The 15,497-nt window shown below is 40.7% G+C and overlaps 1 protein-coding gene across 1 annotated transcript; it reads left to right on the top strand.

Moving 5' to 3' along the window:
* Positions 1 to 8,854: 8,854 nt before the first annotated feature.
* On the top strand, positions 8,855 to 10,108 carry LOC102699481 (peroxidase 2-like). The gene is made up of 2 exons (XM_040522482.1): positions 8,855 to 9,070; positions 9,161 to 10,108. Exons 1-2 carry the CDS (start codon positions 8,855 to 8,857, stop codon positions 9,908 to 9,910), a joined length of 966 nt encoding a protein of 321 aa, XP_040378416.1. The 3' UTR covers positions 9,911 to 10,108.
* Positions 10,109 to 15,497: the final 5,389 nt, after the last annotated feature.

Genomic DNA, 15,497 nt, shown 5'->3' on the forward strand with positions numbered 1-15,497 from the left:
TGGTAATTTCATAAATATATGACAAAGGTTGTGTGTCACAAAATACTTAATAAATTCTTGTTATTTTTTTTTGTCCATGTTGGCATCACTATTGCCACGTCAGAAGTTGTTTTTTCTTTGTTTTTTTTATTTATTTCAGCCCAACTTCGCTAACACCTATAATGTTCAACCACATGAGAAGTCAATGGGACGACATCCGCCACAACGCGGATCAAAAAATTAAATGATAATTTAAATCTAGAATTTATACTAAAGGTTAAAAGAATTAACAAGTGAAGGAAATACAAAAAATATATTTTTCGAAAGACAATTATGGTTGGATTTATTTAAATAACCAGAAATTATAAAATGATAATATAATATAATATAATATTTATAAAATTAATATATCACGACCCAAAAAATATTAATTGACAATTTATTTGTTTAATATTTTCTTTCGAATAAGTTTAAAATGCAAAAGCAAGGATAGGTTAAAATTTATAGAAACTTTTCCACGTGAAAATAGTCAATATAAAATTTTTTTAAATACTTTGTGTGCTCATCTATTTTCTAGATTTTTCTGGGAATTATTTGAGCATGTGAAGTATTCTTAACAAATAAAACATCATTCCAATGTTTAAATTAAATCTAAAATGTTTAAAAACTTTCCCATTTCTTTGGGCCATTTTCAGCCCTGCAACTCTCACCCTCTCCCCTCTTTCGGCCTGGTCACTAGAGCCCAACTCCCAACTCCCCTCTCTTCTCCTTGGTTTCAGCCCAAAGGAAGTCTATTCCTCGTCCCTCTCTTGTTTTCTTTTTTAGTTATTGCACCATTATATGAATAACACATAAAAATTTTATCTTATATATATCATTTTATTTTTCATATGTAATAGACTATGTATAATTTGTCTCTTATAAGTTTCAAAGAATTTCAGAGTTGATTTACTATTTTCTATATGTTAATTGAATTTCTACATGATTATGGAAATTAATTCAAAATTGAACTACAAGTGCATCTAATAAAATACCAAAAAATACATAAAAATAATATTTAGGCTCATATGTTACATTATAGCCCATGTCCTTGAGATAGATGAAAAATTAATTTGTCTTGGGAGTACAATTCAATTTTTTATCCCTTAATAAACATATAATAATTACAACAATACGTATATTTGGTCAGAAAATTATGTAAAATGACATGACAATATATTTTTGGTTCATAAGCTTACCATAAAAAATTAAATGATTTTAATAAAGTGAGACCATACATTATTCACAAATAGATACATTTGTCTTCACTTGTAAGAAACAACATGAGTGATCTATCAATTTGTGAACAATGTATGCTTCGATTTTATTAAAACCATTTAAGTTTTTTATGAAAAGATCGTGGACCAAAAATATGGTGTCATGTCAGTTTGCATAATTTTCTGACCAAATATAGATACTACTGTAATTACTATGCATTAATTTAGGGACAAAAATTGAATTGTCCTTATAAGACAATTTAGTTTTTCATCTATCTCTAGGATGTAAGCCAGAATGGAACACATAAGCCTAAATATATATTTTTTTTGCAATTTTTTTATCTTATAAGATGCACATGTAGTTCAATTTTAAATTAATTTGGATAATCGTGTAGAAATTCATTTAATGTATAGAAATTCATATGATGTATATAAAATTGCAGAAAAATAATATTTATGATCATATGTTCCATTATAGCTCATGTCCTACTAGGACATTATAGCTCATGTCCTAGAGAAAGATGGAAAATAAAATTATATTATGTGGACAATTTAATTTTCTAACCCCAAATTACAACATAATAATTACAATAATACATAAAATTGGTCTGAAAATTCTACGAACTGACATGACAATAAATTTTTGGTGAATAAGCTTTCCATTAAAAAATTAGTTGGTTTTAATAAAGTGGAACCATACATTATTCATAATTGATACATCTTTATTTGCTTGTAACTCAAAACAAATGTACATTTTGTGAACAATATTAAAAACCGCTTTGTCAGATGAAGAAATGACCCAAATAAAAGTTATAGATCTTGACGAGATATAAAACTTTGATGTTGATAAATTTTTCAGTTGAAATCATTTAGTATTTGAAAATATTGTTTGAAGTTGTCATAATTTGAAATTCAAATTTAAATTATTGAAACAGAGTCGTATAGCAAAATGACCAAAACAAAAGTTGTAGATATTGATGATTTATACAACTTTGTTGCTGATGACTTTTTTAGTTGGAATAATTTAATATTTAAAAATATTTTTTAAACTTGTCATAATTTGAAATTCAAATTTTATATAGTTTAGTCAAACTCGAATGGAGAAATGACCAAAAGAAAAATGGTAGATCTAAATGAGTTCTACAACTTTATTTTTTACAATTTTTTCATACGAGTTGATTTAGTGCCATAAAAATCAATTTAAAATTTTCAATAAAATTTTCCCTCCTCACCACATCAAAATTATTTTCTTTCCTCCCCCTCTCTCACTGATATTTAGTGGCGGCAGCCCAAAAAAATTTGCTGCACTACCGCCACCCCAAAAAATTTCCGAGTAGATTGACGCTACTACCCGTCCCCATCTGAAAAAATTACTAGATTCTGTTATACCATCCACCAAATTAGAAAGGGTAGCTTGGTCATTTCGCACCTGCTGTGTTCGATAACCCCCCGAAAACCTTAGGTCAGCCATCTCTCCTCCAGTTCCGTCGCCGCCTCACCCCCATCTCCTCCACCTCCACCCACGGCGCCCCCATCTCCTCCTCCACCTCCGTCGGCCGCCGCACCCCCGCGTCCGGAGGAGGTGGCTGCACCGCGCCCCCCCCCCTGGTGGCGGCAGCGGTTGCTGCTCCCTTGCACGGTGGCAGTGGCGGCGGATACTGCTCTCCTGCGTGGGGGCGGTTTCTTCCTGCACGCGGCGGCAGTTCCCAGGCAATGGGACTACTCCTATGCAGTGGCATCGATGGCTGCATCTGCACGGTGATTGTTTCTTCTTCACCCAGCAACACCACTCCAACTGCTTTAATGGCAGGCATATGCTCTTTCTTTTCTCTATCTCTCATCTCAGTAACATGCAAATGCCAAACCAGAAATCGTTGAGCGTAATTCAGAATTTTACCCAGTAATCTCAGTAACGTGCAAATGCCATACCAGAATTTTCTGTATGCTCTTCTCCGTTATTTTGCTTAAACAAATTTGTAAATCATTGTTTTGTTCCTAGCTAATGCAGGGAATCCCTTCAAATTACTGAAGATAAATGGCATCTATTTGTTCAATTAAGTTCGAGCAACAGTGGTCTTTATGTGTTGTTAAAATACCTATATGTAATACGGTGTACAGCCATATATATATATATTGATTAGCAAATGCATTGACTGAACTGGTACTGTTGACAAACTGATCTGTTTAAGTAACAATGAATTTGGATGCACCTCTGCATCTCTATGTTTCGGTAACATCAACAATATTAACAAGACTCCTTTCAGTATCGTGAAAGTCGCACATCACCTGGAGATGTGAATGGTGTTTTGGTCATCTGTTGTCGATCTGCCACTACTTCGTGCTTGCTGAATTGAACTGAGTTTTGCCTAGCTCCAATCCCTATAGCTGCTTGCTCTGAAGTTTGAACTTTTGCATGCATAAACAATTTTTTATCAGGATGGATTTCTCCTATAGGGAACTATTTGTTTAGAAAGAAATTTGTACGGTCTATTTAGGTGAAATTGAACCCTCAACTTTCAGTTTATACAAATTTGGAATGTACAGAGGATAGCATCTTTCCATGAGGCGTCTTTGCAAATTACATATATTGTTTTGAATTTTTGTTTACCTTTTTATGGAAGGAACCAGAATCCTAAATAAATGTAGGACTCCATAAGTCCCACGAGTGAATGCTTTTTTCTTCTTTTTTATAGGTTAGTTATATGATACTATGCTACTTGTGAAGGTCATAACCTGCAACCATTTGTCAGTAATTGCATTATTACTTGATTTCACCAGTTATATGATACTACTATGCTACTTGAATGCTGGAAGCTTTTGGCTGAAATTAAACCTTTCTCAGTTTTGACTACAATTTCTACAAGTTGTGCTGACATCCAGGCTGTATTAGTAGATCTATTTTTACAAGGGACATAATTGGCATCACGTTGTTTTTATTGAGTATGTTCATTTTTTGTTTTCCAACTCTTGTAACTAGTTTATTGCCTTTTATTCTATGAATGCCTGCATTGCCACAACTATGAGTATTGCCTAAGCTGTGTCCAAATTGCCATTCCTAATATATAAGGATTATGGCTCCACATATTTCCTATTTACTGTTAAACAGAATCATAGATTTTAACTAATTTGTGTACAGCTGGAACTTATAGACATGAAAGGCGAGAACTTTTTTATCCAGGTTTGTAGGTTCTGTGGAAATATTGTTCGAAGCAATCATTCTGAATGTGTTTGTGAACACGCCGTCTTTCTGATAGTTTGATATTGTATTGCAGGTCTTGCTAGTGTGGAGGAAACCTGAACCTGGACCTTCAATTTTTTCTGGTGCTGCAAGTGTTTTCAGGTGTTTGTTAAACCAAAACTGCAAGTGTTTTTAGTTGGTAGCTTGGTTCTGCTACACCATTTTTTGTTGCTTGATGTGGAACTATTGTTTGATTCTTTAAGCAGAGTATCTAAGACTGTATACGTTATTTGGTTTAATCTGAGATGAACTATTGTTTGAAATCCGTTGTATTCTGATTGTATCTGTTATTAGGTAAATCTGAGACGGTATGAAAAATTGGATTGAATTTGGTAGGTTCAAATTTAATGTGCCTGTTTGGTGGGCTTTAATTTGATTGTTGACAAAATGGGTCAATTCTTAAATGGGCATAGTTCTAAAATGGGCCTATTTTAAAATGGGCCAATTCTAAAAAAAAATAATGGTCGCCATTAAATAATTAATGGATCAATGTAAAAAATTAATGGGTTTTTAAACAATAATGGACTGTTTAAAAAATAATGGGCTGCTAAAACTAATGGGCTGTTTAAAAATATTTGCTGACGTGAGCTGTCACGTCATCAGTGACACGTAATTGCACATGTGTCAACGACCATGTCATATAACCTGCCAGCTGTTCGTCACGTGGCGAACCATATGTGAAGTTTAACTTCGTCATAAAGCTTTAGGATTTTATGACGTTAATTTTCCCTGCCATGTCAGCTTTTCATCCTACGTGGTATTTGTCTATGTGAAAAGGTCTAGGATTTTATGACGTCAATGTCACAGTACACTTCATATAGACGTCACAAAATAAATTTGTGACCGTGATTTTTAGACGTTTGGATTTTCGTCAACTAGATGTCACAAAGTTTATATTATGACATAAAAATTTTATGTATTATGACATAAGTACGACGTCAAAAAACCATACATGTCTTTGTAGTGTTTGGTTATATATTCTCCTGTTAACTCATGTTTATCAGTAACTGAAAGTGTAGCTAGCTGTAGAAAGTTGTCATAATTTTTCTTCGGTTCACAACTTTGATACAAACATAATTCTCCTAACGACAGTGACCTGTGTTAGGCTGTCTTATTTTGAAGGCTGCTTGGTTTATAAGCAATGATGGCTCCGTGCTCTGCTTTGTTTTCCAGAAAATAATATACACACCATTCTTTTCTCACATTCTGTAGGCAATTGTATACCAGGGCTGCATTTGTTTTGAGGAGAGATGGGTTAGTTATCCGGCATAGAAAACGTGGTAATAGATTAGTACATGATTAATTAATTATTAATTATTAAAAAAATATAAAATAGATTAATGTGATTTTTTAAAATAACTTTTCTATAGAAAACTTTTATAAAAAATACACCGTTTAACTGTTTGGAAAGCGTGCGACGTGAAAAAAAGAGAGAGGAATTAGATATCTAAATGGCTGGCCGAACACGGCCCACGTGGTTTCCCGGCCTGTCGGTTTATGTCCGCAATATCTCACGTCCTTGTGAGCTAGCAATGTCTCCTTTTGCAATTTCCCCAATCTAAAATAGCTCAGATAGCTGAGTTATTCTACCTTGAATTTGCTTGTAGGATATTTCATTTAAGTTTGAAACTTTTGGCTTGGATTTGGAATGTAGTGCTTGAAATTGTGAGTTTAATTATGGCTGAATTTATGTATTAGAAAAAATTGTCTTTGAATTGTCGTGGTGTTAAACTATATGTAAACATAGAGCTAGCGCGCGTATATGTTAGTTAGAATAGAAACGGGAATTAATGTGGCTGAGAAATAAGGGTTGTCGTTAGAATTAGGGTTATTTTTTCTTACTAATGCAGTCATGATTTTTATATCTTTCATGTTACAAGAAAAAAAAAATACCAGTCTTACAATACAAACACTATTTAATGTTACACATCTCTCATCATATTTTAGATATTATGCAGAAATTATTTCACATGGTTTCATTCTCTTTCTTCATCTACTCCATTGCCATATTATTTTTATCCTATATAACAACTTATTTAATTCTATGGACACAATTTTAGTAATTGCATTAATGTGAATATCCTGAACGGAGATAGTTATATTTGGCTTTTCGGGGCTCTAAAATGGAGGCTAGAGCTGTTTTTAGAGAAATTTGCAATTTTGAAGTTCAGTACTGAAATGGTATCAGTGGTATCATACCTGCCATGAGTTTAGTACTGAATTGTAGAAGAGTTCACCCTGTCCTTTGTGTTTCCTTGCAAGTCCCGTCAACTGAAAGGCCGCGTTGATCACTAGGAACATGGCAACATGCATGCCCAAAGTAGTTGATTAATTAGGCAACCGCCTGGATTAAGATGCTAAAACCATTTGCTAATTTCCGGCGCAAGAAGCAGAACAGCCAGCGTTGTTGTTGCCAGCTGCATGCAGTACGTTGTGGCTACAGTACAACCAACCTCTTCCACGTACTACTGTGTACATATATACGTATATGCTAATCCCAACTTGACACTCATAATTCATCTCATTGGACCGTATTGTGTAAAGTCAGAACGCAATGGAATGTTGGCTGGCGATAGCCGTTGACGGAATTTGGTTTATCGGAAATTAATTCGGAAGGGTCAAACACCGAGGCATTAAACACATGCCGCTGCTCCCTTCGCCCCAAAATAAGGCCCTGTTTGTTTCTTTCAGGCTGAGATTATTATAATCTAGATTATTGAGAGTAAACTGAAAAAAACAGACAACTTACTAAATTAGTTTATTATAATTAGAGCCCAACTTATTATAATCTGATAAGCTTAATTAGGTGAGCTTTTTCTAGCTTATTGGATAAAAAATTACCCACCATACCACCCACTCCTTCTTTAGACATGCAAATCCAAAATCTAGGCTCTAATAATCCAGGAAAGAAACAACTTACAGCTTATTCTACTACAGATTATAACAATCTAGCTTATAATAATCTAACGCAATAATCTAGATTATAATAATCTTAAGCTGAAAGAAACAGGACCTAAATCAACTCATAGAGTTTCAAATTTGTCCCAAAATAAATTAACTTTTCCACTATTATCTACCCCTGCTTCGTATGTATATTGGGAAATTTTATCCCTTCAATACCTCTCACCTGCCCATCCAGTAACGTTATTTTGCTATTACTGATGAGTATTTTGGTCATTTGGCTAACTCCTTAATTCTTTCCTAGGAAGCTAGGAATTGATTTTTTTAGGGACTGAGGGAGTACATAGTTTTCATGTTAGTGCCGTGGTTTGCTCAACACAATTTAATTGTGGCTTATACATATTATCATGTAGATATATACTTCCTCTATATTTTTTTTATATGACGCCGCTGACTTTTAGATCATGTTTGACCATTCGTCTTATTCAAAAAAATTATATAATTATTAATTATTTTGTTATAATATGACTTATTATTATAGAAACTTTAATTATGCATTATAATTTTGCATATTTGAATATAAATTTTGAATAAGACGAATGATCAAACATGATTCTAAAAGCCAACGGTGTCATACATAAAAATATGGACGGAGTAGTTAATTAGTTCCTTACAAATTATGTTGTAACTAGGTATATTGTTTTGCAAACTGGTGTGGCAGGATCACAGTCGTCTTTAATTTTTTTTTTGTTCGTTTGTTCAGTAAACCGGTGAAGAAAAGTACTGGTTCAAATTTTGTTTGTTTCAGCAAGATCAGACTGTCGCGTTGATTTCTTGACAGCATTACAAATTTATCCATGGATAAGTTCATTATACGAATCCAATGGATGATCAGTTAGATCAGCAACTGAGCCATCAAGAGCAGTGTTTGAAATTTCGACACGCGCTTTTATACCGGAGGACCGGAAATTTTGAATGAAAATTTTCAAATTTAAATGCTGGTAACGGTCGTTTTCTTTACCAAGCACATGAATGTTGAAAAAAATATAAATGATCATTTCAGAAATTTCGAAAAAAAAAATAGCGTTACCGGACACATAATTGCAAACCTGGTCAGGAGTTGGTTATCAACGAACCATGCATGAAGAATGGAAGGTTCTGCAGAAGAGAGAAAAGAACTCAGAAGCAGCAAAGTCAAATGCTAGCCCACATAAGTGCGTCGTCGACCCATGTTCCATTACAGCTGGATCAATTCCTGAGCGAGCTCCTGATTGCTCCTTCCATGATCAAGATCAAGTCGTCGAGTTACATCGATCAGAGGCCGGCCATGCACCAACACTAATCTCACATCTATAAATAGCCTGCCATGCATCCCTAAGTACCATCAGAAGCATCGCAGCTAAGCCACTTCACTTAGCATTCCATCGATCATCTCTAGCGAGCGAAGCAGCAGCTAGCGCTAGCTGAAGCCTGAACGATAATGGCGTTTGCCGCCATGACGGTGAAGCTCGCGGTGGCGGTGACATGCGCGCTGGTGCTCGCGTCGGCGTGCCATGGCCTGGAGCTGGGCTACTACAAGAAATCGTGCCCTCGCGTGGAGGCCATCGTCAGGGACCAGGTCAAGAAGTTCGTCTACAAGGACGCCGGCGTCGGCGCCGGCCTCATCCGCCTCGTCTTCCACGACTGCTTCGTCGAGGTACACACGTTCGATTTCTGCATTGCAATGCTTGGCAGTGAGATTGTGATCAGGAAAGATCAAGTGTGAGTAATGTGATAATGTCTATAGGGATGTGATGCATCGGTGCTCCTGGACCCAACTCCGGCGAACCCCAAGCCAGAGAAGCTCAGCCCGCCCAACTTCCCCAGCCTCCGTGGCTTCGACGTCATCGACGCTGCCAAGGACGCCGTCGAGAGGGTCTGCCCCGGCGTGGTCTCGTGCGCTGACATCGTCGCCTTCGCCGCCCGCGACGCCGCCTACTTCCTCAGCAGGATGAGGGTCAAGATCAACGTGCCAGGTGGGCGCCTCGACGGCCGCCGCTCCCTCGACTCCGACGCCCTCAACAACCTGCCACCGCCGTTCTTCAACGTGAACCAGCTCATCGGAGCCTTCGCCGCCAAGGGCCTCGACGCCGAGGACATGGTGGTGCTCTCCGGCGCCCACACCGTCGGCCGCTCCCACTGCTCCTCCTTCGTCTCCGACCGCCTCGCCGCCCCCTCCGACATCAACGGCGGCTTCGCCAACTTCCTCAAGCAAAGGTGCCCGGCCGGCAGCGACCCGACCGTGAACCAGGACGTGGTCACCCCCAACGCGTTCGACAACCAGTACTACAAGAACGTGCTGTCGCACAAGGTGCTGTTCACGTCGGACGCGGCGCTGCTGACCTCGCCGGCGACGGCGAAGATGGTGTCGGACAACGCCAACATCCCCGGGTGGTGGGAGGACAAGTTCGCCAAGGCGTTCGTCAAGATGGCGTCCATCGGTGTCAAGACCGGATACCAGGGCGAGATCAGGAGGCACTGCAGGGTTGTCAACTAGTGATCAAACTGGTACATTTGTTGATTCTACCTTGATTCGTTCGTTTCTTCAGGAATGTGTTCTTCTGATCTACTCGACGTGACTATGACGCACATTTGTTCGTTTTTTTTTTCTTTTGGCCGTTGGTACGGCCTGTACAGTTGTGCTACTCTATACCATTGTAAAACTACTATGACAGTGAACTGTACTTGAATAAAATCGTCTCCATAAATAATATAAGTTTCATTTCTTGATTAATTAGTAAATTAAACCACGAGTTATTTGTGTCTCGTTAGAAGCTGCATGAATCAAGTGAGGAAACAAAACAGAAAAAAAAACACCATGCGCGCCTTCCGAAAAGTAATCGGAGTCGGAGACTCGGAATTGGCGCGAAGAGTCCGAGTCGGAGAGTGCATCCATTGCCGCCGTCATAGGCAAGCAATCCATGACGATAAGTAGCAGCGCGCGTGCGTGCGTTCGTGGTTGCGAATTCTTTCATTTCACCCATCTATCGATCGTGTCCTGCTGCCCGGTGACGGAGAAGAAGATTTGACGACGACATCGCGATGGAGGAAACAGCAGAGGCTTTCCCGTCTTCCGCGGAGAGAGAGACGTCGACGGCGAGCACGCCGGGCAGGGAGCGCCTCGTCCTCCGCATCATGATCCCGCTCTCGCCGGCGTGGACGCCCGAGGAGGACGCGTGCCTGGCGCGCCTCGTTGCGGAGAACGGCTTCCGCCACTGGCGCCGCGTCGCCAGGGACATGCCTCCCACCGCCGGCGGGCGGCGCCGCCACCGCTCGCCGAGGCAGTGCCGCGACAGGTGGCGCGACCACCTCGCCCGCGACGTCTACCGCCGGCCCTTCACCGCCGACGACGACGCCGAGCTCGCCCGCCTCCTCCTCGCGCGCGACGACGGCGAGCGGTCGTGGAAGGACATCAGCAGGGCCGCGCACTGCCGCACCTCCCGCGGCATGCGGCGCCGCTGGAGGGAGCTCTGCGGCAGCGACGCGTTCCTCAGGAAGCTGTGGTGTCCTCTGCCGCCGGTGCAGCCGTCCGACTGACAGTGACAAAGACACGCCGGCGTCCTCGCCGTCGCCGTGGATCAATTGTTCGTTCGACTGCTCGGCAAGATTGTTCAGTCCATACGCAGATCAATGGAATTTTAGTCTTGTACTAGAACACACATGTAAATTTGTAATTTTTGTTTGGCTGCAGAATTCTGTATGATTCTTCTGTTTGAGCAGATTAACCTAGTAACATATCACGTCATTAGTCACAACCTAGTAGCATATCAGTATGACCTGTGAGAATGATGTACAGAGTTGGGTGCAGAGTCGAGCCCTCAACTGTCTTATTTTTCAGAAAAATTCCGTCTTACGTCCCGCAACAATGGTGTGAAATTCATCTGTGCCCCTCAACGGCAAAACAATAAACAGAGCATCATATAACTTCTGAAATCAATATGCAAATTTAGTCCCTTAACAGTATTGACGGTGGTTTTGGTTACGTTCTAGTTAGCGAAAATAAATAAAACACATTGGGTCAATTTTTTTTTATTTTTTAAACCTTTTTAAGAAATAATTTTACTACTGAGCCTCTAGGAAAAATATTTTCAAATTTAAACTTTTTGGCCACGCCACCAACATTGACGTGACAAGACAACGCTGCTACACAACCTTTTCGGTGTAGCATGGCGTGGCAAGACAATACTGCCACGCCACCGACAATGGCGTGGCAAGCCGTTTGGCCATGTAACGTTGGTGGCGTGGCCAAAAGGTTCATGTGGTGAAAATATTTTCTCCGGAGGTTTAATAATAAAATTACTTCATAAAAAAGTTTAAAAAATAAAAAAATTTCTATTAGGTCCTACATGTAAGCGGCTAACTCATCTTTTTTCTCATCATCTCTACTCTCTTCTCTCATTATGGTTTGCTAGCCACTTTACACATAAAAGCTTTTAGAGACCGTGGCACCGTAGAAGCACCGGAAGGTCATGGTGCCACGAGAGGTTGAGTTCCAGGACATCGTGGTGCCGCGAGAGGTTAACAGAGGTGATAGAGGAGCTCAATGAGGCTAGCGAGAAAGGAGCTTGAGGAGGTGCTTACCATTCTATTCTATCCCAACGACAGCCTTTATTTTCCATCTCCTCTGCCACCCTCCTTGCCGTTAAGACTTAATTAGAGACTCGTAAGAGGCATATGACAATGTTGGTGACCCATATCCCGATGGATCTAGAGGTTAGTGTGGATGAGCAATGGGAACACAAGTGAATGAAGATGTGGAATGAGCCCTCCACTAGGCGGTGGTGGAGACGGGTAGGAAAGACCAGTCGACATGAACAATTGGCATACCAGTGGCGGCGAGATAGCCGCAGGCCACACGAGGAAAGAAGGGCGGGGAGGACGGAGATGGAGCCCGAGGTGGAGGTGATCTGAAAGAAAATGGTTTCAATGTCCATCCATTGCATAGGGAAGACGGTGGCGCAACATGTGCCATTCTCCCCATTCCACACCCTGCTCCCCCTTCATCCACATCAACAGCCGCAATACTAGGTAATCGTCGAGCTCGTCACACTGCACCAATGACCTCGTCTCCTCTACATCCTCTCTCCCGAGAGCAGTGCCTATGATTAAACTTGAGAAGATTGCTCAGTCCTCCCATGCTCACACTGTTGCCTAACTGTCCTGCCTTCAGCGGAAGTGCATCAAGAGGCAGTGGTGGAGCTAGTCTGCACCAAGGCAACTGAACACGTTCAGGGAGGCTAGCTAAGGAGGGATAAGTGGAAGACAACCGTTACGAGCTTCTCTACGTCTCACTTACCGGCGACGATAAAGGGTGGAGAAAGAGAGAGGACGAAAGGCAGCGAGGTGGAGTGTGATCCACCGACATACATTTCTATGATTTAACTGGATGACACATGGATTGCATACTTTTTATTTTTACTTTTTTTCTCTTCCGTATCACATAAATACTATGTCATTGTCATATGGGACAAAGACTTGAGTCAACCTAGCTACGTAAGCACGTATAAGAAAACTGCTCTACAAATGGTACTTACACACTATTCGAGACTAAAGAAATAAAAAAAATCAAACGTAGGAGGAATCTATATAAGTCTCTATAAGAAAACTAAAAAAAATATGTGAGGTCCACGCGTCATCCTTTATCCCTTGGTACAGAGCTCGAGGTCGATGCTGCATGAACGAATCAATCAATTAAACGAAGAGTTTTTTTATCATCTTTAAAAAAGTAGCTCAAAGGTACCACTCTTTTTAGTGTAAAAAATTGAGATATCAAAAATTTGTACTAAATTTTTGGTAACTTAAGATATTTTTTAAGGATGGTAAAAAAGGCCTTAAACGAAAGTATGAAACATAACAGGAAAAAAAAAAGGCACAAATATGCGATTGCAAGTTTGCAGTGCCATCCGAATAGTAATCGGAGTCGGAAAATCGGGATTGGCGCGCAGAGTGTCGTTTTTTTCTTTCGTGAAAAAAAGGAAACGAAGGAAGGCAGACTCCGAGTCGGATGCATCCATGGCCGCCGTCGTTGCCAAGAAATCCTTGACGATAAGTAGAGCGAGCGTGCTTGCGTTCGAACTCTTGCATTCCACCCGTCGATCGATCGTGTCCAGCCGGTGACGGAGAAGAAGATTTGACGACGACATGGCGATGGAGTCGCACGCCATGGAGGAAACAGCAGAGGCTTTCCCGTCTTCCGCGGAGAGAGCGACGTCGACGTCGAGCCCGCCGGGCGGGGAGCGCATCGTCCTCCGCATCAGGCTCCCGCCGGCGTGGACGCCCGAGGAGGACGCGTGCCTGGCGCGCCTCGTTGCGGAGAACGGCTTCCGCCACTGGCGCCGCGTCGCCAGGGACATGCCTTCCGCCACCGCTCGCCAAGGCAGTGACGCAACAGGTGGCGCGACCACCTCGCCCGCGACGTGTACCACCGGCCCTTCACCGCCACCGACGACGCCGAGCTCGCCCGCCTCCTGCTCGCGCGCGACGGCGGCGAGCGGTCGTGGAAGGACATCAGCAGGGCCGCCCACTGCCGCACCTCCCGCGTCATGCGGCGCCGCTGGAGGGAGCTCCGCGGCAGCGACGCGTTCCTCAGGAAGCTGTGGTGCCCTGTCCCTGTGCCGCCGGTGCAGCAGCCGTCCTGCTGACAACGACAACAAGGACGCGCCAGCGCTGGCGGCGTCGCCGCCGCCCGCCGCCGTGCATGGATGATGGATCAGGCCGGGTTACGACTGCTCGTGGCAAGATTGTTCAGTTGCTCGCTGAGCGGATCAACTGGATTTTAGTCGTAGTGGTGGATTTCTCATTGAGCAGATAGATTAACCTTGTAGTAGATCATGTGATTAGTCATTACCTGCCAAGTAAGAATATATCTGATGGAGTTGTGACAGCGACAGTAATGCAAGCATTGTAGTAGATGTTTGGATCCATGGAGAGAATGTTTGGCTTCTCCTGCTGCGTAGTTGACTCAACCAGCACCAGCTGCATGGTCCTTTCATGTCTCGCAGTCGCACAAACGGAGTGTGTATGCATCATGGGTTGTGTTCTTTTATAGCTTTTAGATAGTTATTTAATAGTGTAAATGGTAGAATTAGTTAATACAAACTTACAAATATACTTTATAAAAATAAGATGATAAACTTTTGTGTAGAAGTATTTTACAAAAAATATACCGCGAAAAACCGAGAAAAAGTAAAAATAATCTAGAGTAAAGAATGCATCCTTAGGGGGAAAAGAAATCTGAGAAAGGTATGGCCAAAGTTGGCATGTTTATTAGTTATTACTACAAGCTGAGCACTTCATGTATGCAAAAAGAAAGAAAAAAAACATAGCCCATTATTCGCCTCCAGAAAACATAGCCCATTATTGCGAACCAGCCCAGTGCATTGTGTTTCCTAGAGAACAGAAGAACATAGCCCATACGAAATGCCAACAGCCACAGCCCGCAGGTTTCAGACCCATGCAATGATTTTTTATTGTTTCAATTAGATAGCAATCAATATAAGTTAGGATCCATAAATCACATTCAAACGAAGGGAGAGAGATGAGAAAGATAATGCATTTTAATTCATATATAGTTAAAGGTAGCTCATCCTATAAAGTCATAGGTACATTTTTTAATATCTCTTTCAATAGCTATTTTATTTCCTAATATCTCTTTCACTATCGACATATAAAGTTATAAGGAACATTTTTTGCACACATAGTGGATGTCCTTATTAAGCAAGATATGTAGACTAAACCATATTATTACTCCCTCTGTTTCATATTATAAAATTTTCTATTTTATCTAGATTCATCCATGTATTAATGCATATGTTTTATATATGTGCTTAGATTCATTAGCACACATATGAATCTAAGCAAAATCAAAAAGTTTTACAATATGAAACTGAGGAAATATTATTTTTTGAACGACCTAGCATATGATTGTGCAAATTTCATTATTTTTTGAACAACCTAGCATATGATTGTGCAAATTTCATTAAATAGATTAATCTGTTAATAACAGTTATATCAATCCTTCTTTTTGTGGGCCGGACCCCAACTTGTAATATTGATCATTCTATTTTAATTTGGTTGCTCTATAG

The sequence above is a fragment of the Oryza brachyantha genome, chromosome 3 (genome assembly GCF_000231095.2).
Source record: "Oryza brachyantha chromosome 3, ObraRS2, whole genome shotgun sequence".
Classification (NCBI taxonomy): domain Eukaryota; kingdom Viridiplantae; phylum Streptophyta; class Magnoliopsida; order Poales; family Poaceae; genus Oryza; species Oryza brachyantha.

Coding starts and splice junctions, on each gene's coding strand:
- LOC102699481 (XM_040522482.1), top strand. CDS start 8,855: ATGGCGTTTGCCGCCATGACGGTGAAGCTCGCGGTGGCGGTGACATGC. Junction 9,071..9,160: donor TCCACGACTGCTTCGTCGAG/GTACACACGTTC, acceptor TAATGTCTATAG/GGATGTGATGCATCGGTGCT.